The sequence below is a fragment of the Oenanthe melanoleuca genome, chromosome 2, assembly GCF_029582105.1.
Source record: "Oenanthe melanoleuca isolate GR-GAL-2019-014 chromosome 2, OMel1.0, whole genome shotgun sequence".
In the NCBI taxonomy this organism is placed as follows: Eukaryota; Metazoa; Chordata; class Aves; order Passeriformes; family Muscicapidae; genus Oenanthe; species Oenanthe melanoleuca.
Window position 1 is genome coordinate 119,072,575 of NC_079335.1, and position 23,000 is coordinate 119,095,574.

General features: G+C 37.2%; 1 protein-coding gene across 3 annotated transcripts in view; it reads right to left on the reverse strand.

Moving 5' to 3' along the window:
- Positions 1-23,000, reverse strand: part of HDAC9 (histone deacetylase 9) — a 446,072-nt gene that overhangs the window by 19,449 nt on the left and 403,623 nt on the right. For all 3 annotated transcript variants that reach the window (XM_056484523.1, XM_056484522.1, XM_056484524.1), the window contains one exon: positions 7,016-7,149. In XM_056484523.1, the coding sequence (XP_056340498.1) occupies positions 7,016-7,149 (134 nt within the window). The remainder of the gene's footprint in view (positions 1-7,015; positions 7,150-23,000) is intronic.

Genomic DNA, 23,000 nt, shown 5'->3' on the forward strand with positions numbered 1-23,000 from the left:
AATACAAAACCCTGAAGTTCCGTTTGGTCATGTTGGGTGCAGGAACACATAAGGGGCAGCATAAGAGTAGTTTAAGGTTCTGTTTAATCAATTTCCTAATTCCTGAGGCTTTGATGACCAATTCACTTCTCTGAAACAGAACAAAATAGCTCCAGGCCACAGCAGTAGGAATAATAGCAAAAGGTATGGAATTGCCAGACTGCAATATGTCTTGGTTTGCCCTTTGAGTATAAGATTCTTTAGGCAGACTTTTTTTACTAACTATATGCAGACCCTTTGTACTAATTATTAAGATGCGAACAACTGATGTAGAGACAGTTAGAGGAGTTTTTCTATTAAAAGGTGAATATTTTGTTGCCTTCCTTAAAGTTGGATTTTTGCAAGAGCCAAAACCCAAAAGGTTTCATTTTCCCTAATATATCAAAACCACCTCTTTTTTTTATCAGTATAGATTTTTTAAACAAGTAGACCATATCTGAATATCTAGACATATCAGGTGAATATTTAGAAATGGCAGATGTGTTTTCAGAAATTAGCACAAGCTGATGAATCATTAAAAGAAGAAAAAGGGTAAAACACTGAACACCTATCCCAATCATTACTCCATCTGTTAGCCCTACTAACAGTTTTGTAGGTGATGTGAGTATAATGGGCATGTTTGATCATTTCCTTAACTCTTTTTTTCCACAAAACTTTCATTTTATATTCCAAGCTTGGCTGAATCAGGCCCCTTTCTGTCCTTTCAGGCTCCTTTCAAGCCTTTCTGCCTCCTCATCCTTAAGTACAGATGAACAGATCTTGGACACTCTTTCATATCAGGGAAATTTTATCAGGCTCCACAAGTGAGTTCATTACATCATATATCCTGCACAGCCCAAAATGAAGTTCCATTACAAAACCACTGCATAAATAAAGCCAGTGGGTTATGGCAGCTATTTCTATGCCCTTTGAAATGAGACTGTCTGCATTCAAAGGGAGGATTCTGTTGGCAGTTTTCCACTTGTTGCACACAACTGTGTAGACACAGAGGTGTCCCTGGAAAATATCAGCAGTTAGACCCAATACTGAACAAAAGAAATTATTCTACACCTGGCATGTATGGCACAATCTCCTTCCCTCCTGCACTTACTGGCATTCAGAAGTCTATTAAATCTGGAGGCTAACAGAAAATAAGCTGAAAAAAGCACTGGAAATACACCATCAAGAAAGAAATCTTTTGGAGAAGAACAGCTCAAGCCTGCAGAAATAACCAAACCACTGGAGAGACAGTTTGGACCAGGCACAAAGGGTCACATTTTCAAAGCTTTTACATGACTGAATTGGGCTTTTGTGTCCAAAGCAGAAGACTAATGTAGAAACGGAGTCCACTAATCATTTTCAAAATGGGAAAAACAATGTAAATGGGCAAAAAAACCACTTGGTATGCCAAAATCTGCCAGAGGCATATCAACAAATGTTTGAAGAAGGAATTAATGATGGAAATTTCATGTGCCCAGAAAGGGATCTGAATTGATCCTTGGGAACGTGGAGAGAATCTGAAACTACAGCAGTCTGTACTGAGCTGAAAATTCTAGCAATATCTGTGTTGTCTTTAGCACTGTCATGTTTTAAAGTACCAAGATTAGCTTCACTGAAGAACGTTGCAGAGTGCAGTTAGAGATTACTGACAAGTGAGGCAAGTGTAAGCAGAAGGTAAGGAGCTCAGAGAGTCTGCCAGAAGCAGAGGAAGGGGAGGAGGCAGGCAGGCTCCTCAGGGATGCCACAGCTGCAGGGGGAAGAATCACAACCCCCTTTCTTGGTTAACATATGTAAGAAAACTATCAACATAAAGACTGAGCTTTGTGGCTCTTAAAGTTGCCTATGATTACAGAAGAGTAAGTTCAAAGATCTCACAGGTCTCCTTATATTATGTGTTCTTATATTAGCAATTTTCTCATGGTTTCTGCACTCTCTGTTTACATATAAGCACTTGAGGCAGGTATTTTTGTGATCAAGGGTTATAATGCAGTAAATCAACAAATCAGACTTCTTCAGGGAATAATTTCAAAGACACAAAGGGTCATTAAGGTCATTAGTACTTGAAAACCAAGCGACACTTTGGAATGATGAAACTTTGGAATCAGAATATTCTTTGTTTCCTTGGCCAAAACACTTCCTGACTAGCACTGCCCACCTTGGGAACTTTGATGTCACCATGCTGACCTCTGGCACACACATTGCTCCAGTTTCCTATCCCATCCAGATCTCTGTTTCTAGACTCTGGGTTTATGCAAGCAGCAGTTGACAGGTGTTTAGACTTAGTGTTAATTATTTTCTAGTATTAGACTGAGACTAACAAGGAGGATGTGAGATTGTGAGCAAGTTTACCATGCAATTTAAAATTGATTTCAGGCCATATTCACTTCCACGAATATTTCCATTTTGGAGAGAGAAATGATTACCTGTTCTGGCAAACAACCTCTTTTAATGCCCTCTTGGCAGAGCTCACTGCCTAGCTGGCAAGCAGCCCCAGACTGACACTGAATTCCACAAAGGAGAAAATGCCAACTTTTCATCATCAGCAGCAAAGCTGCAGAGTGCAAGCTTTCCACTTAAATTACCATCCCCTCCTAAATGCCAGCTCAACAGATTGCAAGAAAGAAGCACATACTTCACACTCTGCGAGAAAATTGTCCGGTGTAAGTTTTCAAGCATGCTTGGGAGCCAACCAATCACAATGTTTTGTCAAATTCTGCTTCAGAATGAAATTCAAGCCAGAAGAATATTTACTAGAAGATGTTAAGCTTAGTCACTTAGAAATGTTTTCACACTTGGGGCCAAATCCAGCCTTGGCCGCCGCAGTCAGGGAGAGCGGACGCGCATCCTCTCCGCGCCTTGGCTGCAGGGTCCCGCTGGGCAGAGACACTGGGGGCTGCTCTTCTCTGCTTCCCCTGTGCAAAGGAGAGCATGACCCTGTCTGTGAGTAATTATCACTTGTGACAGACCACAGAGAGCTGCTGTGGCCAGGCAAACTGAGAGACACTGCCCAAACCTGTAGGCAGATCAGAGGGACCGTGATGTTAGACTGACTTCTGTGTCCCGCGGGATATCACACCTGGCTGCTTTAAAGGGATGGGATGAAGGAAGAGCTATACCCTCAGGTTTTCACTCAAAGAGTTTTGTGCTTGAAAGAACACTTCCCTACCCCTTCTGACTGCAGAAGAACCCCTACATGACTGCAGTTATGTTGGAAATAAAACGTAGGATTTCGAATACTGGGCTCAAGGAAAGCCTGTGCCCAAGGACTTTTTAAATCCAAGTAGTGCCTTTTCAAAAATAATGTGGAGGAAAGAAAGCAGAACACATACCCTTACTTGTCTAGAGCAGCACCACCACCAGGGACCAAAAGTCATAGCAGAACTCTTTATTGCACTAAAGCTAGGATGGGCAATGTAGGGTGGAATTTCCATACTCCACAATGAAGTTTTGGGGGGAAATCTCAATATTCAACCCAATTTTCACAGATTTCTTGGAATAAAATATCAATCTTTATATTCAATGGTTTTCTTAATTGATATATATTACAGATATAATACGTATATCTATATATATGTTGAAAATGAATTTTTAAATCTATATAACCAACGTGTGAAAAACTGCAGAGCATCACAATAAATGAAAGAATTTAATTTTCACATGCACATAATAATCTCAGACAGGCTTAAAAGCAATTATTCTTTTGGAATTATCTGAATCCATCTTTCCCTTTGTTTTGACAGATGTCCTTTTAATGGGCCAGTTCTCAAATCATGAGATGGTCACCTTGCCTTTTCACCTTCCAGAAGGTTTTTCCATGTTTACATTTTGGATTTCAAGGGAACCCAGCTGCCTAATCTCTTCTCACCTCTTAGTAAGATTTCCTTCCAAGGAGATAACCTACAGTGCTTCTAATTAGGTCTGCAAATGGTCAAATGAATTTTTCTCAAAGTGACATGGAAACTTTCTGCTTGTAAACAGAAGCATGGAGACGAAAACCTAAGACATCAAAATATTTTTAAAGTAATTTTCCATGTAAACTTTCTAATTAAAAATTATCTTTATAAAGTTTATCCTTAATTTATTTCCTTTTTAGTTTGTTTATTATTTAAGAAAGTGTTCTCAAGCCAAACCAAACTGAGTCATTTTAGATACCACAGGGTCTCATGCCTTCTTTCCAGCTGCTGTCAGAAAGAGTGTGGAGCTCCTTGAAATTCTGTTACTTATACAGTCCTTCCATGCTCAAATCATTTAAAGAAGATTATTTTGATAGAGTATTATTTTCCTACTGTCTTCACTCACTTTTTATCTAAGACAAGAGTGAGAAGTTGTCTTACTAAACAAATCACTAAGGTATAAGCCATGTATAAATTAAAATATATCTATTTTGGTTGTCAACATGTTTTCCTTCTTGATTCTTTGAGAGAAACAGAGAAAATAAGGTATTTTGCACTTGTAAATTTAATGTTACCTCTTAGGTAACATATTAGACCAGCATTCCCTGAAAGTTGAAAGTTGGGGCTAGTTTTAGAATTTTTTTTAAAGTGTTATTCTGTTGGTAATAGGACACACGAAGCAGTGAATTTCTGTATTGAAAAGTCCTGGCCAAAAACAACAAAAGAAAAGAAAAAGTTTTCAAAAAGCTCTGCAAAATGTTTATGAATTCTAATCCTCAGCACATGAATAAATACATCTGACAAACTGCAGGGTACCTCACAAAGGCCTTTCCCAACCTTTCTAATTTGAGTTCAAATACATGTGTAGTGTTTAGAACTGAAGTAAATCTTGCCAATATTTTTAACTAGGGGTGCAGCATATACCATTATTTGTAAAAGTGAAAGGTAGATAATAAGTTATAATTATCCTATTAATCACCTGTAAAGAATTGCATTCAAAGAAGAATGCATCCCCAAATTATCATAATTGGTTGTTTAAAGAAAAAAAAAAATCCATCCTTGGCAGAACATGCTTGGAGTTTGCTGTGCAAGTTCATGAACAGTTTGCTGAAATCAAGCAGTGTACATATATGCTGTGGGCCATGTGGTACAAATTGCCATAAATCTATTTCTAACTGCTAAGCTAGGTATCAGACTTTCTCATTAGTGTCTGCTCCTTGGCAACACCTCTACTTATTCTTTTAAGCCAATGTTGGTTTCTTGTAGTACTCTTGGTAGCAACATCTTCTCTGGGGTACTTTTCTTCACAGACATAGCATATTTTGTCTGTGAAATTCTGCTGCACCAAACCACTTGATGCATGTCCCAGAAGACAATGTTGTTAGCAAATGGACATGGGAAAAATGCTTATTGTCTTAGATGTTTCAAGTCATTAAGGACTATGTTCATCAAAAATGGCTGCATGGGGTTTTTTGTATTCATTCTCATTCAGTGATAGCAGAAATAGTAGCTTGGTAGGTTTGATACAACTGTAAAACAAAATAAGGCAGGTTCTATAAATGGGCAGCACCACCAAATGGTCACAACTGGCTAGAGGGACCCAGGCACCTACACAGAGGAGGATACATGACACCTTCAGCATAGAACTATTCACATTACTCCAAGGATGAAAACTTCAGGGAATGGGTTTAGAAATGCTGTGAAAGCCACTGGTGGTGTAAGATGCTGTCACAGGGAAGATGATAACAGAAATATCAATGAGGGTGCCCTGAAATGGCAGCTGGTCAGGAAGGCAATGCTGCATTCACTAAGACTATCAAATGTCCCAAGCTGGGTTATGTAATCCATATTTCAGTACCTAAATGAAAGATCTAACACTAAGCTGAGCAGCTTTTTTGTGGCATATACCACCATACTGGAAAACTTTCCTTATGGACTTTATCAAAGATAACAGTAGATAAAACCCATTGAAACCTTTCTCTTTTTTTATTCTGGTGTCTGTTTCACATTTCTGAGAATATTTTTGAAAAAGCTAACGCTATTCATTTTACGAATAATGTAAAAATAACAGGCATTGTTGATGTGCCATAAAGATGCAAAGCAAAGGTTTAAAAGAGTGCTTAGAAAATTCTTCTCCCCAACATCCATCAGAAGACATGTTATTTCACCTTATTCACATAGGTAGGAAGCCTTGAGGTGGAAGGGAACTGGCAGACTAGCTTGCAATTTGGCACTAATACATTTGAGTGGAGAGATTATATAGCTATTAAGACTTCCCCTGAAGGGGAAACAAAGTAGCACACTCCCCTTTATAACAAGATCTTGCAATATTCACAATTTATGGTAAAGGCTTTTGTCCCTTTCATAAATTATTTTGGCTGCACCTCTGGCAATTTTTTTTCCTTCTTACTGTATTTATAGGATAAAAGGTATTTTTTAATGGACAGCAGAAATATTTTCACTAATAGGAATCCTTATCTTGCATTTGTATACATAAATAGCACATACTCATATTTACTTAGTCTTATAGTCTCCTCTCAAAAGTTGTTAACATTTACAGTGCTTGGTAACTCCTGGAAACTCCATTTCAACTGCATACAGATCAACCCGAATCTTCATTTACAATTCTTTTTAAATCTTGTGCACATTTTCACTAATGTTTCAGAAGTGAAGTGTCAAAATACTGCAAAATATGTGCCTTTGCAATACCCTATTTCTGAGATTACCAGTTACCTTAAAAATGTCTTTTCTTTTTTTTTTTTTTTTTTTTTTTTTCCATGATAGATAGGTGCATTCCTAGTACATGATATGGGCACCAAAGACTGCCAGGGATGTCAAGTCTGGTATTCAGCACATCACTAAAAGCAACTTGGAGGTTTTAAATATGACTCAGAACTGGGAATAATTTGAAGAATTTGTATAATCATCCAACGTAGAGGCATTTATACAAACCAAGTCTGTCAATTTCTAAGACATATCCAAATTCCACGGTTTGTATACCAAACGAAGAAAGGACTGACACCACTGTTACCAAAAGAACACCAAAGACAGCAGCTTCGGCAGACTTTGCTCATTCTCTCCCCTTGACATGATTTTTGCTTTACCTCATTTCCTAGAAGGGCATTGATGCAGGCTTCAGAGGCATCACAGATGGCAGTAAGGTCGTGCCCTCCCTCCAGCGCCAGCACCACGCGCCCGCCCGCCAGCTCCAGCAGCTGCTTGGTTAGGTGACCAAAACCTGGGGTTCAAACACAGGAGTGCAAACAATTAAAGCACAACAGGCATTGCAGGCATGTCTCACATCTGCTGCATGAGAATGTAGAAAGCTCTGGAATACTGTACAGGGAGCACAGGATATGCTTAGTCCAGTATCCTGTTTCTGACCATGGCCCACACCAGATGATTTGGAGTTAATATATGGAATTTTTTATGAGGCACATGTGAGATAATGTCCCTCATGCTGATCCCTCACTGCTGGAGATAAGCTGAAACATGAGGATATCTCTCCTCTTACCTTTGTTAACCATTATCACCCTGATTTTCCTCCTATCTGCATAACAGTCATGTTATTTAGAGAGATCTGACATAACCCTGGCCACTTATGGCATTGATATGACAAATAATATTTGTAGTTAAACTACAGTGCTATAATTAAAAATAACAGTGCTTTCCAAATGGGATGATGAAGGGTTTTTTATTTAAAAATAACTTCTTCCTTTGTATTTGAGGTTTGAGAATAATATAAAATCATGGACTGAAAGATAGTGGAAACATATGTTACCTCTTAGCTCCATCTTGAAGTGTTTTTAGAAGCAGCACTAACAACTTTAATTCAGGGTTTTGGTATAAGTCGAAACTGTCTAGAACTTTGGAGCTATCTCTACCAGTATCACTCACTCCTGACCAGCAGTACTCTAAGAAACTCTGCACCATTGCCAAAAAGGATGGTACTTCATTTTCTGTGGTGATCTATAACTACACAGACATTACCACAAAGTTTTCATCTGTGATTCAAATAAATTCAATTAATTGCATTTTTAATGACAAGAAAAATTGCATGAAATATGTCAATTTGAAGTGAAGATTTTTGAAAGAATTTTTGTGCTAGTTTCCTAAGACAGTTATTGTTTTTGTTTAATCTCTTTCAAGTAAGAAATTATAAATAAAGATTTGAAATTATTGATGTTAAATAAACATCACATCTTATTCTTAACTTTCCCACTTGACCTGTACTAGTTGCTCCATTGATGGTCACCACTACTCATTCCAGTGCATTTCATTTCCTTAAATAAAGCATTAGTAGGTACCTGCTGAACCCTGGAGTTCTATAAAGACAGGAAAATCAACATCTTTTGTTCCGGTGAAGAAGACCATTGAAAATTAAAAATGTGAAAATTACAAGCATATTTTTCAGAGAAATTCTCCAAACTCACTTTTAGTTCTGTTTTCACCTTGGGATGTAAAATGGACATCTCTGTTAAGCACATGTCCAACTGCTTTTAGATTAGGAACTTTATTGTATAAAATCTGGATAAGCTGTACAGACCTGAAACCCCAAAACAGCAAAACTCCTCTATTTGCCACTTAACATACAGATGATCATAGAAACATTTGAGGTTAAATGCTGTTTCTTTGAGCCACTGTCCAATCTTCCGTACCTTAAAACTACCACAGTTTTGATTCTAGCAAAGTAACTACATTGTGGTTCAAATAAAGGGCTGAATAACAAATAAAACCTTAAATTCCCATTTCCAGTCAACCTTCCCTCATGAAAAAAATCCACAAAAACACTCCAACAATCCCCCCCACCCCACTCTCTACAAAAGACCAAATTTAGATAGGATAATAAAAGTGAAGGAAGGAGTGGAATGAGGGTAACCTTTGATCTTTAGCCAATTTCTGCTGTCTTTTACCTACAGAAATTATTTCTGTCTGCATGTTACAAATGAGATCTTCAGGTCCATAAGAAGAGTGTGCCAACAGTGTAAAGTGAGTCAGAGACAGAACATTTACAGGAAATGAAGAAGAATGAACAGGCACAGGCTCCCCACATCTTTCATTCACCCTTTGAGTGTGTGAGGAATCCAACAGCACTTTTAAGATGACACTATCCTTTGTGTTATACAGACTCTGTGAAGGGAAAGCTCTACCATGTTGCCCCTGCACACTGGAGAACTTTGTATGGCTGCAAATATTGCTATCTCCACATTGTAATCTTCTGAGGTTTGTAGGGCAATAAATGTAAAGACTCCTGCTATGTCTTTTCTTCATTTAGACAACCATACATAATATAACCCATAATCATTTTTACAATATTAGTTTGTCTGCTGGTTGGCTGTTGATTTTCCTGGTATCAATGCTGTAATAATCACCCCTTACTGAATCAGGATACAATGAGCTTCACAGAAAGCATATTTCTGAACAGAGATCACAGTACCAGGATAAACTGTTTCCAACCCAGATTAAAACATGGTGGTGCTTTTCTTCAGTATAGCTACCCTGACAAAGTAAAGGTGACTTGCTAGAAAGTGAAGAAACAACTTTAGTCAACAGTACCAACACTGCCAGTGATTGAATGAATGAGTTATGGAAACTCTTAACAAAGAAACTTGGATCCTGTGTCACTGCAGCAACCTAGGAAAGATGTTAGCTTCCTCAAGGAAATCCCCTGGAGTGCAGGAGTAAGAAAATGGAAAGAAAGGAATCCCAGTCAAGTAATAGTTTTAAGATGGGCTGTGGTTCATGCCAAATGATTAATGAAAACAAGAAGAAAATAGTAACAAGCACCATTAAAAGAATCCGTCATCTCCCCTGATATAAGGAGATCAAGCCAACTTAAGGTGAGAAAGGAGTCAGACAGGCATTTTGAATCCTGGGCCTTCCAATTCACATGGATATCTAGAAATCAGCAGCAGTTCTTGGCCCTTTACCTGCTGAAATATTGTAAATGTGCTCAGTGATTTTGCATTTCAGAGAAGTGCAGCATTTTTAAATATTAGGCTCATGCAATATGCCAGTAAATTGTGAGAATTTTGTGCCAACTATTGTTTTCATAATTTCTGTAATTTAAACACTGAAAGTACTTGCTTCATCAACAGATCCAACATTTGGGTATCCTGAGCAGAACAAGCAAAAGCATTAAATATTCATTTGCTATCATCCTATTATTATTAACCTTTTATTTCCACAAGAAATAAAACACTCCTAAGTAATTCTGAAATTACTACTTTTTTTCTTCACAAAAAAGGGGATGCACAATGTACATTCAAGCAGAGAAGACTAGATTGAGACTGTAACCATTAATCCATGTTATGCCTTGCAGAGATAAGCTGCATATGATCTATTATTTGCTAACCTTTGAAGTGAGAATACAAAATTTCAAAACAAAACCAACATGTGTAATTTTTAATTATACCTTTCCCCCTCCTGCAGCACTATTATTGGAGGAGATACAATACTCAGAATTTTGTAAGAAATTATTCTAGTGTAAGAAGGTGGAAAGAGAAAATTATTATTCTATTATACTAATGAGGAATCTGTCAGGCTATTATTGAAGGACAGAGTGTGCTGATCACTTGAATTACCATCTAAGGAAGTAGTTCATCTTTTAGTGGACTGATGGACTGATACCCCAGTAAAGATCCTGGGTTGTTTTTTTTTCTATTTGTAACAGATAAGTTCCCTCCAAACTCTTTTCAGTTCTGATAAGCAGCAAGGAATGGCATGTGTGAGGTTTCTGAAGCCTCATTTGACCAAAATCAGTGGAGTAACTGTACTCTACCTGACCTTACTGAAAACCAAAAGAACATAAAAATCCTATAAAAAGAGAATCCAGAGTTATTTCAGGGTTTTTGTTTGTTTTTTGGTTTTTTGTTTTGTTTTGTTCTGTTTTTTTCTGAGGTATCCTTACTCTGATAATCTGAAAAGGACAGTGGCAAGCAGCAGGCAGGTAAAACACCTCTTATCCAGGTCAGTTCCCCTCTGACAGGCTCATCACACAACTGTGTGTTGTGTTACATGTGGCTGAAGTAAAGCTAACCAGTCAGAGTTCATATGGACAACCTCCCATTTTGCAAAGGAAGCATTTGAGAATGAAGACAACTTGTGAATTTATTCTTTCTGCATCCTTTCCTCAGCAGACAGGGAAAGGAGCCATACGGATGGGGTGAACTCCCAGCCAGCACCACAGAACTCGTTTGCATAAATAATCATATATGCAACTCAATTTGCTTTGCCAGCAAACATGCAAACACCCAGTTAGTGGGGACTAAACCTGCCTCAGCAGAAGAGAGACTCCTTCCCTCTCCCCCACTGTGCATAAGGAGAGCAGATGTCTCCTGCACAGTCATTTTTTGGGTGACTGCAGGCTGAACAAAGCAGTGGTGCTGGCCCTCGCTCATTGGAGATGGCTAGTGAAGGAACAAGGACACGTCAACAACTGAAAGGTTGGAGAAGCTTTAGAGTTGTGCAGAAAGCATCAGCTTTTTCAGCCTCAGCAGCAGGGCCCCAACAGCTCTTTTGGCTTCAGTGCCTTAAAAAGCTACAACCCAACCCTAAATTACAGCAGAGCTCTGGTGAGCTCCTCTGGATACTCAGACCAGCCTGGAGAGGAATACATGCAAAACAGAAAACCTCCACAGTCTCTGTCCTGGACCTCCAAGCGTGTATTTAACTATTATTTACCATTTAATCATGTCATTACTCTCTAATTTACTTGACAATGTGTTTTCCTCTCATTAAAACTGTTGCAATGATCACTGCCAAAATTCTACCCACCAGTGTTCCGTGCTCCTTCCCTGTGGTTCTTTCGTGACTATTTGATTAATTTTCATTGATATTCTTCCAACAATAGCATCTAAAATTAACTGGGTCAGTTTTTACATAACTTCCTGAGTCACCAGGCTACGTGTCCTAAATAAATATGTCCATACAGGAGTCAAATGATAATTTACCCTTCCAGCACTAGCAGGGGCTGGGACATTTTGCAGAGCTTGTGTTCTGTGATAGGAGAACATATTTTATTCTCAGCTCTTAATTCAGGACCTTTTATTTAATCAAAACTTCATTTGGATGAAGTCAGAGACTTGACTCAGTTGGCAGGATGTGGCCTTGAGTGAGGGGGGAAAAGGAGATTTTGACGCCAAATACATTCTTATGAAAAACATTTTCCAAATGGCTGAAATTACAAATGTTAGTGTTGAGGTACCTGAATTTAAACGGTACACTTGGCCTCCAGGCATTAGCTGCTGATTTCTTGCTTTTAATATGGGAGAAGGAAGCTCAGTAACACGTCAAATTACATGTCTCAAGCAGACATTTAATTTATATTAAATTAGACACTAATTGTATGTTAAATAAATACCAATATTCTCAGGAACACATTTTTATGGAATAACAATTTATGTAATAGATGTTTTTATTGCATGCCTGTTAGCTCTACAATAATAGGTTTTTCATAATTAGCCTGTTCTCTAGCTGTTACACTGAACATAACTTATTAAATCTCAATATATATTCAAGGATACATAGCATACCTCTTTGAAAGTCAAATACTGCAAACCTGTGTTGCTACAGGAATAGGGGACCTTGCAATGCTCAGTAAGATCTTATTCTCAACCCACTTTAGATATGGATGTATCCAAGTGTGTCAAACAGTACATAGCATTTAGTCCTTCAGGAGGGAAGAACTTTTACACCTTCACCACATAAGGCAAAATGTTCCTCAGAAAAAACATATGGAGGAAGAACACTCTCACAAACTCTTCACCCAATTAATTAATAGCAAAAAATATAAGGATGGCATTTCTTTTGTTACTTGCATTATCAAGCTTTAGGGATTCTGCACCCTCCAGGAAAGGTCACGGTAATATACAAAATAATTATGAAGCTTTTAGAACTGTTGAAGTGCTGTTATGTGGATTCAGAGGGAAAATATTCAACCACAGATTTCAGCTGCCAAAGTCAAAGCAGGAACTTTTGGATATTCCCAAAATAGGCTGGATGTTTTTAGCCCTGTTCTTACTAGCTCTTTGCTCTGTGGCTTCTTTTCTTCTGTTTCCTTACATTTCCTTAATGTCTGCCCCTTCCTATAGCTGGCCCAACTAATAATTTCTTCACTGTCCTGCTATCTTCCTCTCTTTTTTTATTTTGCATCCTATTTAGAAAATCCCCTACTAAATGAAGCCAGACAGGATGCAAGGTAATCCGTCCAGAGAGATCTTCCCTGTTTTTTCAAGAACAAGTAGTTCTGCATCAGAAAGCAGAAGTCAGAAGAGAGAAGCTGCAGGACTTCATATAGCAAGATGGTATTTCAGAGTCTTGGATTCAGATCTCTCTGAAAAAGGCTGTTGCTTCATCTGTGAGGTGAGAGGATTCTCCATGCAGTTTGGAGAACTTTTTTCTTTTTTCCTTTTTCCTTTTTTTTTTTTTTTTTTTTTTTTTTTTTCTTTCTTCCTGGAGACTAAAAATCCTCTAAAAGGATTCTGTGGAGATAGTCTAATCAGACTAATAATTATCTGTGAAAATCTGTCCCACATACTGCGAAATCTGCCAAGCTGATAGAGCATGTGGTAATACTGTTATCATAACTTCTTCCAAATCTGATCAAATTGCCTGATTAAACTGATACACAATACATGCATCTGATGTTACAAGTTACAGATGATTATATCTCCAAATCTGAGTCTAGGCTCAGTAAGGGGTTGGCTAAAAAACAAGACATCTGATAAAAAAATCATTCAAAATATGAGGAATTTGTTTCTATTCCATGCTGGAATGAAAATCAGATACTACTATTGACTATCCAAATAAATCAGTAAGGTTGATTAAGTTTGTAGAAGTTTATTATAATGCTACTGCCTATAAAATCAACCTGACACATTTTTAAAATATGTGGGGCAAAGATTCTGCTGTTATACATGAAGAGCTGAAATGTGGGCACTGAGTTATAACTGAAAACAATCCAATGGGAAGATCTAGCCTTATTTCTTTTTCTAACTGATGGAAAACCAATACAGTTAATGCTGAATTGACCCAGGAGGCTGACACAAAGGATCTGATTTAAACTCCATCACTCAGAAGCTGAGAACTGACTGCCATTTTCTGAAGATGATCTAATATATTCTGCCAAGGAAATCAACACAGACTAAAGGATCTTTCCAACTTATACAGTTTCTCAGAGCACAGAAATTAAGACTCTTATTTTATTTTCAGTCATTTACTGACCCTACCACATCAACATATCAGATTAAATTAAGAGCTTGTTCCTTAGCCAGTGTTAATCAGCATATACCATTATCTAAAGACCTAGCCTCCAGATGTGGACCATTCATCATTCCAAGGCTAGCAACACACATACAATAAGCATATCAAGGAGAGGCTCTTGTAGGTGGATAGACTTGAAGTAAACACTCTATTTCCTGACCAATTTGGCAACAAGTTTCCTGGTGAGCTCAGTATTAGTATCAGAGGTCTAGTGCCCCTTAGGATTTGGATCACATTGTTTAATAAACATCATTTTATAAAATCAGAAGGGAATAAGGCACTGTGTTTCTAAGGGATTACTGTACATCTCATATAGTTATTCACTTTCCCTCTGGCCCTGTGCCTGTTAACCCCACCTGACACATGCTATAATCACCCAGAAATGCACTGCCTGTCACCACTTATTGAAAAGGTAATGTGTAAAACTTGCTAGAGGAAATAGTATTGAAACTGGGTTTGGGGTCTGACTCCTTACAGTCTTCTGCTTAATTGAAATTTCCAAGTAAAATACATTGAGCAACTTTCTATTATGTTGTTCTATTACAAAAAAACATATAAGAATTAAGGATGTGATTTCAACCCAGACAACAGCCCTTTTGTACCTGTTCATATTATTAAAAGGACACACAAATGCCCTGAAATGTAAAAGCAATTGTAGCTACCATTTGAATTACATAGGTGACTCTATCCAGCCTTCTCCATGAACAGAGAAGTCATGTCAGAACCTTGTCAGTCATGTTATTACACAGCAGAATTTGCAGGAGCCTTAACCTGCCAGGAGCACAAGAGAAGGTGGCAGGGAGCTGCACAGGCTTCAGGTGAAGGCAGGACTGATGCCACTTTGTTCTCATGCACAACAGGTGGGAATATGTAGAAAACATTTTAATTTTTTTAATTTAATTTCCACAGAAACACCAACCCTCTTCCCCACCACCCTCCCTCAGATCCCCCAAGAAATACATATGAGAATAAAATATTTTCTTAGAATTTTGAATATCTCATCCCTGCCTTTCCAGTCTTTTAACCTACAGTTATCTGAAAGAGTCTTTCTGTGAGATTCTGCAGCCAGGTGGTGACCCACCAATTAATGCTTGAGAATCAGTGGCTCAGAAGCCTCATGGAGCTCTTTACTCAGGGGTTTTCTACCTTTTCTTATTAGAGAAAGTTAAAACAATGACTGCAAGCTGACATGGGTGAAAGATGCCTTCAGGTGGCTGAGCAGTCAAGGAGTACTACTTTCTGGATTTTCTCAGAGTGAGGAGCAGAATCACTCCTGATTCTGCAGGATCCATATATAAGAAAATTACCACCATCTATGCTGCTACCATAGCATGAGAGCAGTCTTAAGAGAAGCTGGAGAACCTAAAATAAATGGTAATCTTCACTGAAGAATAGAAACATCAAGACAAACAATGGTAATTCTGTGCTACACTAAAGCCAGATAACTAGTGTCAAGGTAATTTGAGGACTCCAGATGTTGTTGCAGCTGCAACAGTCATCTTAGTCATTCTCCTTGAAAGTGGGAAGTTCACAACAGGGCAAAACCCATTCATTCCACATTGAGATACTGTTTCTTGAGCAGCAACAGTTATTTCTTCTTCAGGGGAAAACAGTACATCAGCTTTTTTAGCTGGAGACACTGAAAATCTATTACCAGCATAGCTACTGTTTCTCCCTCCAGAGTTTTAACAGCTAGAAGTAAAACAATTTGCTGCAGTGGCTCAAAGCTCTCTAGTGGCTCTAGAATCTTAGCAAATAATATATATCAAATTGCAGCATCAGGACTGCATTTACTCTTCGCTCTGATGAAAGCTAAAGAGCCACAGTTGCTGAGAGTTTGGGCAAAAATTATCCAAACTTCATAGCAAAGCCACTTAGAAACCCTAGACAAGAAAGGCATTCAACTGTCTCACTACAAATAAATAGAGATAAACAGAGAAAAATATCAAATTCAGAACAGTTTCATTCATTAGGACATTAAGTGGTCACTCCAGCAGAGGATAAACTTTTCAGTCATTCTCAGTTTTGGCCAAAGTGCTGATTTAATTTCATAAAATAAGTGGCTATGGGACAAAATTTTAGCATCTTCTCACTGTTTTTACCTGGATTTTAATGCTAAAATTTATGTGGGGGAATTAATTAATTAGTCATATCAATTACTCATGAGAGATATAAATGAAAGAAAAAATGGGATATAAGAGAATTGGGAAAAGGATAGAAGTGTTTGTTCGGTTAATAAAAGAGACTCATATTAAACAAGAGGAAAAATAAATACACTTGTGACTAATAGACAATACAAGCATGGAAGGATGTGCAAGAAAAAAATTAATGTGAGTATGAGACTAAACATTGTCAAGGAAACAGATTTTCTTACAACCATCAGAAAGGGTCAGAAAGCAAAGAGAGCAGAGTAAGTTTATGATCTTGTTTCTACAAGTGGATGTAGTGCATTTCTGAATTTTCCCCAAGGGATATACTTTTGTATAAGAATTTGAAGGATTTTTGAAATCCTTCATTTGCAGAGAAAGATGAGACAGTGCCCAGTAATACTGACATGAAAATCATTCAGCTTTTGGCTGCAGTGAACTCTGGACTCCCCAGTGATAAGTTGCTAACTAAAAAGAATTCTAAACACAGGCAGCTGGCACAGTGCTGGGTGACAGGTTTGTGTGTGTGGGCAAAAGTGTTTGTGATAACCCTCAAAGCAATGAAAACATTTAAATTAGCAGGTACTTGACAACAGGCTGGTCCTCTCTAGGAGCAATCACATCACTAATTCAGACATACTACCATACTGTCACAGGGACAAAATCTGAAGTAATCCAATGGCTGCAATGGATTTATATTTCTGGAGCTGTGAGCAGTGGAAAAGGTGGCTTCTATCTCTTACTCAGGTGATGCATAAATCCATCTCAAGCCTTGGCATATACTCAGTCCAACCTGAATAGCTCAAAGATGGCCTGGGAGTCTTTTTAACAAAGATAACAAACAAAGATTTTTTTTTCCTTTTCCTTGTACTCAATGTGAACTCAAATAGTAAATCTTTGTATCTATTATAACACTTGAAAGGACCAAATGCTCAGATCTCAGCAGAAAACATGTCTGAAGACAAGTGCTTGCACGTAGGTAAACAAAAAAAGTAATTTCCAAACTTAAGATGATTTTTGGCAGTGATAGCTATTAATAAAAAACATTTCTTTAGTGCTAAAATCTATACAAATCAGAGCAAGATCTGGATATTGCCTATTCAAAAGGTGTGAAATCCAACACATGCAGCCAGCAGGGCTGATACAGGTGTGATTGAGCAGGTGTGTGGTTGCAGGCAGAGAAGGTTGTAAAAAACCAATTTTGTTTTCTTCCTATTCTGTTTCAGATGCCCAAGAAACATGCAGGAATCGTCCTTATGACCCCTTTAGGCTAGGATTGTTTTTACTTCTTGCACATTCTGTACTGGGTCTTCCTGTACTCTCAATTTGTCTGGAAATGCTCAAGAGAAATTTGCTTTGACATGACTATTACCTGTTCTGTGGGACTGCTATATAATGCAAGTTAATATTTTTATCAGAGTTTGGCTCATATTTCTAGCTGTGTCTTTTCATGGGAAGTGGCAATGCATAAGTGACCTGATAGCTGATGTTACACATTGGAAGATAGAAAAATAAAAACATTTTTATTTAATGTGAAATTAAGATTTAAGAAATGAGAAATTTAGGGTACCACAGTGCTATTTTTTTACCAATCACAGAACTTGTTGGGTTTTAAAATTACTTTTAATTATTGGAGAGTGGATAACAGGAAAAAAAATATATACAGAGGAGAACATTTATTTACTATAGTTTTTAGCTTTAGGCAGAAATCAAGAAGTTAGAATTTATTGCTGGCTTATGGTTAAAACCTGAACTTAGCTGTCTCTATGCAGAGAAAAGCAAAGGCCCAGAATAGTAGATGTTCATTTAATTAACATCTCTATCTTACAGCATATGCAAAAAGGGTCCATTGTGCAAGCAATCATAAATCTCTCTTGGTCTAACTTCAGAGCAATTGACCTTACAACCCAAATAATGTTCCTTTGTGCACAGTTTTTGTATGCAATCTCTAGATTTACTGTTCCAAAGAAGGAGTGTGTAAACAATTTCAGGCAAGACTGAAGTGAGCAACCCATTCATCCTACATATGGATAAATGTTTGTGCCAAACTGGAAAGCTTGTTCTGGAAAGAGTCTCTACTGGTGCTACTTTCAGTGCTTCCAGATTAGAATTTTTCATTTATTTTATTTCATGTGCTGATATTATCTTAATCAGGAATTAAATTAGGAGGAGAGAAATGACAGGTTTTAGCAGTTCATTGGACAGCAGAGAGTATTATAGGGGAAGGTAGTGACACTTTGCCAGTCCAAGAGTACTCCCTTGTCAATCATCAAATGATTGCCACTAATAAAAAATTCTGAGGACCTCTTCAAGAAAAAGGCAAAAGCAGAAACTTAGACAACACAAATGTAACTTCTACTTGCTCCCACAATAACTGTGCAGTGTCTTAAATTCTTGATATTTCTTTTTTTCTATGAACAAAGTTTCAGGCCACATCTTGAAAAGTTCAATATGAAAAGCACACATATCACTTCCATACATGTGTTGTAGGTGACGTGTGTATGGAAACAGTGATGAACCTTTCCTCGATGAAACACTGTAAAGCCTTTATTACAAAATTTATCAAAAATAAAAATGTGTTATCTATATGAGCAGTGCTCATTAAAAATATCAAAGTAACTGTCTCCAAGATGAATTTTGGCAAACTCTGAATTCCACATATGGAAAAGGCAACTTTAGCACTTAGTGTATACCAAAAAATCTGCAATTAACCCTGAGAGATTCTTTTGGGGCTAGCCACTCCTGGAGAGCTCTGGAAATGTTGAATCAGCCTCTGGAGGCACCACTAACAATCTCAGGTATCTGGGCTTTCAATTGAGATACCAGGGTCAGGTGGTTAAAGCTGGGGCAGCCCAGAACTCCCTAGGATGTTATTCCTGGCCTAATATTACATCTAAGTATGGTCAATCTTTTATACATTAAGAGAACTGATCAAATTAACAGTAAAAGAACTGATCAAATTAATAGTAAATTAATAGATCAGGTAGTGTAGCCCTGTTTCATGTTTGTAACACTATTTGTACACATATTAGTATTTGCCAGACATACTCAGCTTAGAGACTCCCAGCACACTGCATACTTTGACTTCCTAAACTTAATTATATATTTCTTACTTAGTGCTCATAAAATAACATCCTATACTGTCTGCTCTCTTAATGTGTAACTGAAGCAATTGAACAAAACAGAATAGGGATTTAATAAGATAAAATGATAACTAGTAAATAACCAGTTCGCTTGATCACACAAATATCCAGGAACCTTTGCAAAGAAATATCACTCCTCAGATTTAAATAAGAATATAAATTACAGCCAGGGACTATTTCTTAATAAGAATTGGAAAAAGGATACTAGCAGGGATGGGACAAATGAGCCCTAAAAGTAAAAGAAAGGTTTATGAAAAAAGAACAGCATTTGCATTCCTATTTGCCTGGGCCACTTGCCCCTTTTGTAACCTGATAAAACAAGTGAGTCAATACAAATCAAGATGACTTAGTGGAAGAACAGCAAATGGCCATTGTAAAAGCAGAGGCCAGAGGAAAAGGGACGCCACAAAGACTCCAGCCACGCAATTTTCGTTGCAAGCAGATTTAATGGGTGTGCTGTGGCCAGACACCTTTACAGTCAGACATGCCATTCCTAAGAGAAAACAGCAAGATCCTACACAAAGTAAGTAAATTAAAATGGAATGATAACTCAACAAGTTAAAAAGTTCATATTTTGAAAAGAAAACAGTAAAAAACTTGCACTGACTATTTTTCATGAGAATACATCTGTCCTACAACCATTTTTATGTGATAGACCAGAAATGCTATTCTTTCCTTCACAGATATAATGGCTTGTTTTTATTGATTTACCCCTGGCTATAAAGGAGCCTTCCAGTGAATAAACTGAGAAATTATGCAGTCCATACTGACTATCTGACAAATCACTGGAAAGTTTCATTTGCCTCCTTTCCTGTCTGACAAAACTGCAAGACAGCCAAATACAGGTGTTCAGATATGCTCAGACAACACTCTTTTTTTTCTTCCTTTCTGTCTTTTTAATATAATATTTTGTTCTTTACTCTGGTGAAAACATTACGGTTGATAAAGTAAGATCAATCAATAATTCTAATTTTTTAAAGCCTTTAAAGTAATTTTTTGAGAAATATAGTAGTTTAGACAGCACATTTATTTAGTTTTAATTTTTGTGCTGTCATACATCAGCACTGAAGTCCTGATTTAGAACACATGCAGCATGCCTTTGAAGTTTTGGCTGTTTTTTAACAATGGCAAAAAAAGATATAAAAAAATTAAACAGCACCAGAAAAAAAAAAATCATAAAACAGGGCTTTTGTGCTCTTGATTTATATATTGGTTTTTTATGTCTGTTTAAGAAAAAAAAGCTTTATTCTCAATAATCTTTCATGGGAAGCTTTGCTCTGACATACTTTCATCTAAGCCTTTTCTTCTGTGCTGACCTTTCTTTTCTCCTTTGTATCCCCCCAAGTCTCTGAATCTTTCTAATATCTTTCCCATTCAGTAGCAAAATGAGTTTATTGGAATTTTTATGAAAACCAAGAGTAGAAATTGTGCAAGTGATATCCTAAACTGATATTTTTTGATGAGAGTAATAAATATTCCAAATAAAAGAGCTATTTTCTTCTGGTGCTTGTTTGACTCCCCTTCTGGGCTGTGTAAGTGCAGTGGTACATGTCGTTGTCTTTTTGGCCAAGTTACACAACACTGTTTTTTTCCAAGGAAGTGCATGAGAGCTGATAGTTGCCATTGTTCATTTTTATCCAATGTGTTGTAATGAATATGAGCCAATGCCATATTTATTTGTTCTGTGGCCAGCTTCTTCCTGTTTTTTCTCTCCCTTTCAGTTCAAGAACCAAATTATTGAAACAACAAAAACACCACAACTGGCTTTATAGTCTTTCTCCTCATTAGGGTCTTCTATTCCTTGGAAAATTTTAGTCCATTAGTAGTGTCATCTAAATGCACCAACACTAGGTGCTGCAAAGGAGGATTTTGCAGTCTGCCTACAAACTAATTTCTAGATGGGCCAAGTCCTGAAGGTGTCCAGAGGTTTGAAGAATATTAACACCCCCCCCTCCACCATAATTCTTAATTGTCAGCCCAAATATATGTGTGCACATACATACATACAATCTGATGTGCAGAAGGGTATGTGCAGGGTATTTATTTATTATTTATGATAGCTGAAAGAGCTGGAGAAGCAGGGGCCAGCAAGGCAGCTGGACTTTGAGAAAGCTTAACACCTGCATGCTGGGAGTTTTCTAGGAATCTTCCCTCACCTTCAACATTGCATATCCATACCTGCACCCCTTCTAAACTACTGGTTACTGCTAACAGATAAATGACAACCACATCTGAGATGAAAATTCTTTTTATATTACACATCATTCATATGTTGGTGCAAAATAACAAAACCAACAGAATTTCCTATCACCAACCCTGACAGTTCAATTTATGTCAAAATGTTTTTTTCCCAGTGAAGTGTAGTACAAAGTGTAGTGCACAAAGTTTTTTTTTAATATTGAAGATTCTGCAGTTCATTTTATTTTTAGGGAATTTACCTACCCATTTTAGCAACTTGATCTGTATTAAAAGAAGTCTCATTTATAATTTCATTTGATTTCAAGTTCAGTTTATGATCTTTCTACATATTGAAACTGATGGGAAAAAAACCTTGATTTTAATATTTGTCAAGATTCTTCTTCCCTACCTCTAAGTAAGGAAAAGTTAGCTGTCTTGCCTCTGCTACTCCTCCAGTCTATCTACTACTCAGTAGGAAGAGAGGAATATCCCCAGGAAGATCCCAAATTTTCTGAAGAAATGGTCTTTTTGGAATTAAACACCTCTCTTACTGCCTGTCACAGACAAATCTGGACTTAATAAGATGTTAATAAAAATGTCCAGAAAGCCAAACTTTGAGGGAGGAAGCACATTTATGGCTCCAAAAGACTATTTACACCCAAGTATATAAAATATGCTTTCATCTACCAAAGTCATGCATTGTGAATACAGCATGCTCAGTGAGAAGATTCTCAGGTGAATAGGAATTTAAAGATGAATATATTTTAGTTAAGTAATCTATGCTTCCATTAGTGCCTCAATAAAAATTATTCTTGATAGAGATTTTGTAGGTTATGGAGACCTACTTTCAAATCCTTGAATTATTAAAGCAAGTTATAATAATAATATTAACATAAAAAATTAGTGTATTAATTATGCAATTACTGGAAATTATTTAGAAAGTATTTTCTTTATAATAATACTACCTAATGTATTTATAATAATAATTCAAATTACAAGCTAACAGGGGCATTTTTATACAGGTACCTTGGAAATTATGTAGATATTATGTTTGCTCTACTTACATTACATATGTATGTCATAATAATAATCTTCTTAGCTTTAGAGCTTATTCATTTATGAATGTCTAGTATCATTCCCTGGTTCATAAAAGCTGAAAATAATTGTGTGCACAGAGAATTTCTATACCAAATTTGTTCAATTAAAACCAGTAATAATTCCTCAGACTACATATCTGACCCAAAATATTTGCTATCCCACCAACCCCCTGTGCACCTTGCTTTCTGTGTCTAAGACATAAATCCTCTGCTCTTTAAAGCTGTGCTCAGTACTTAGCTCAATCTCTCCTAACACCCTTT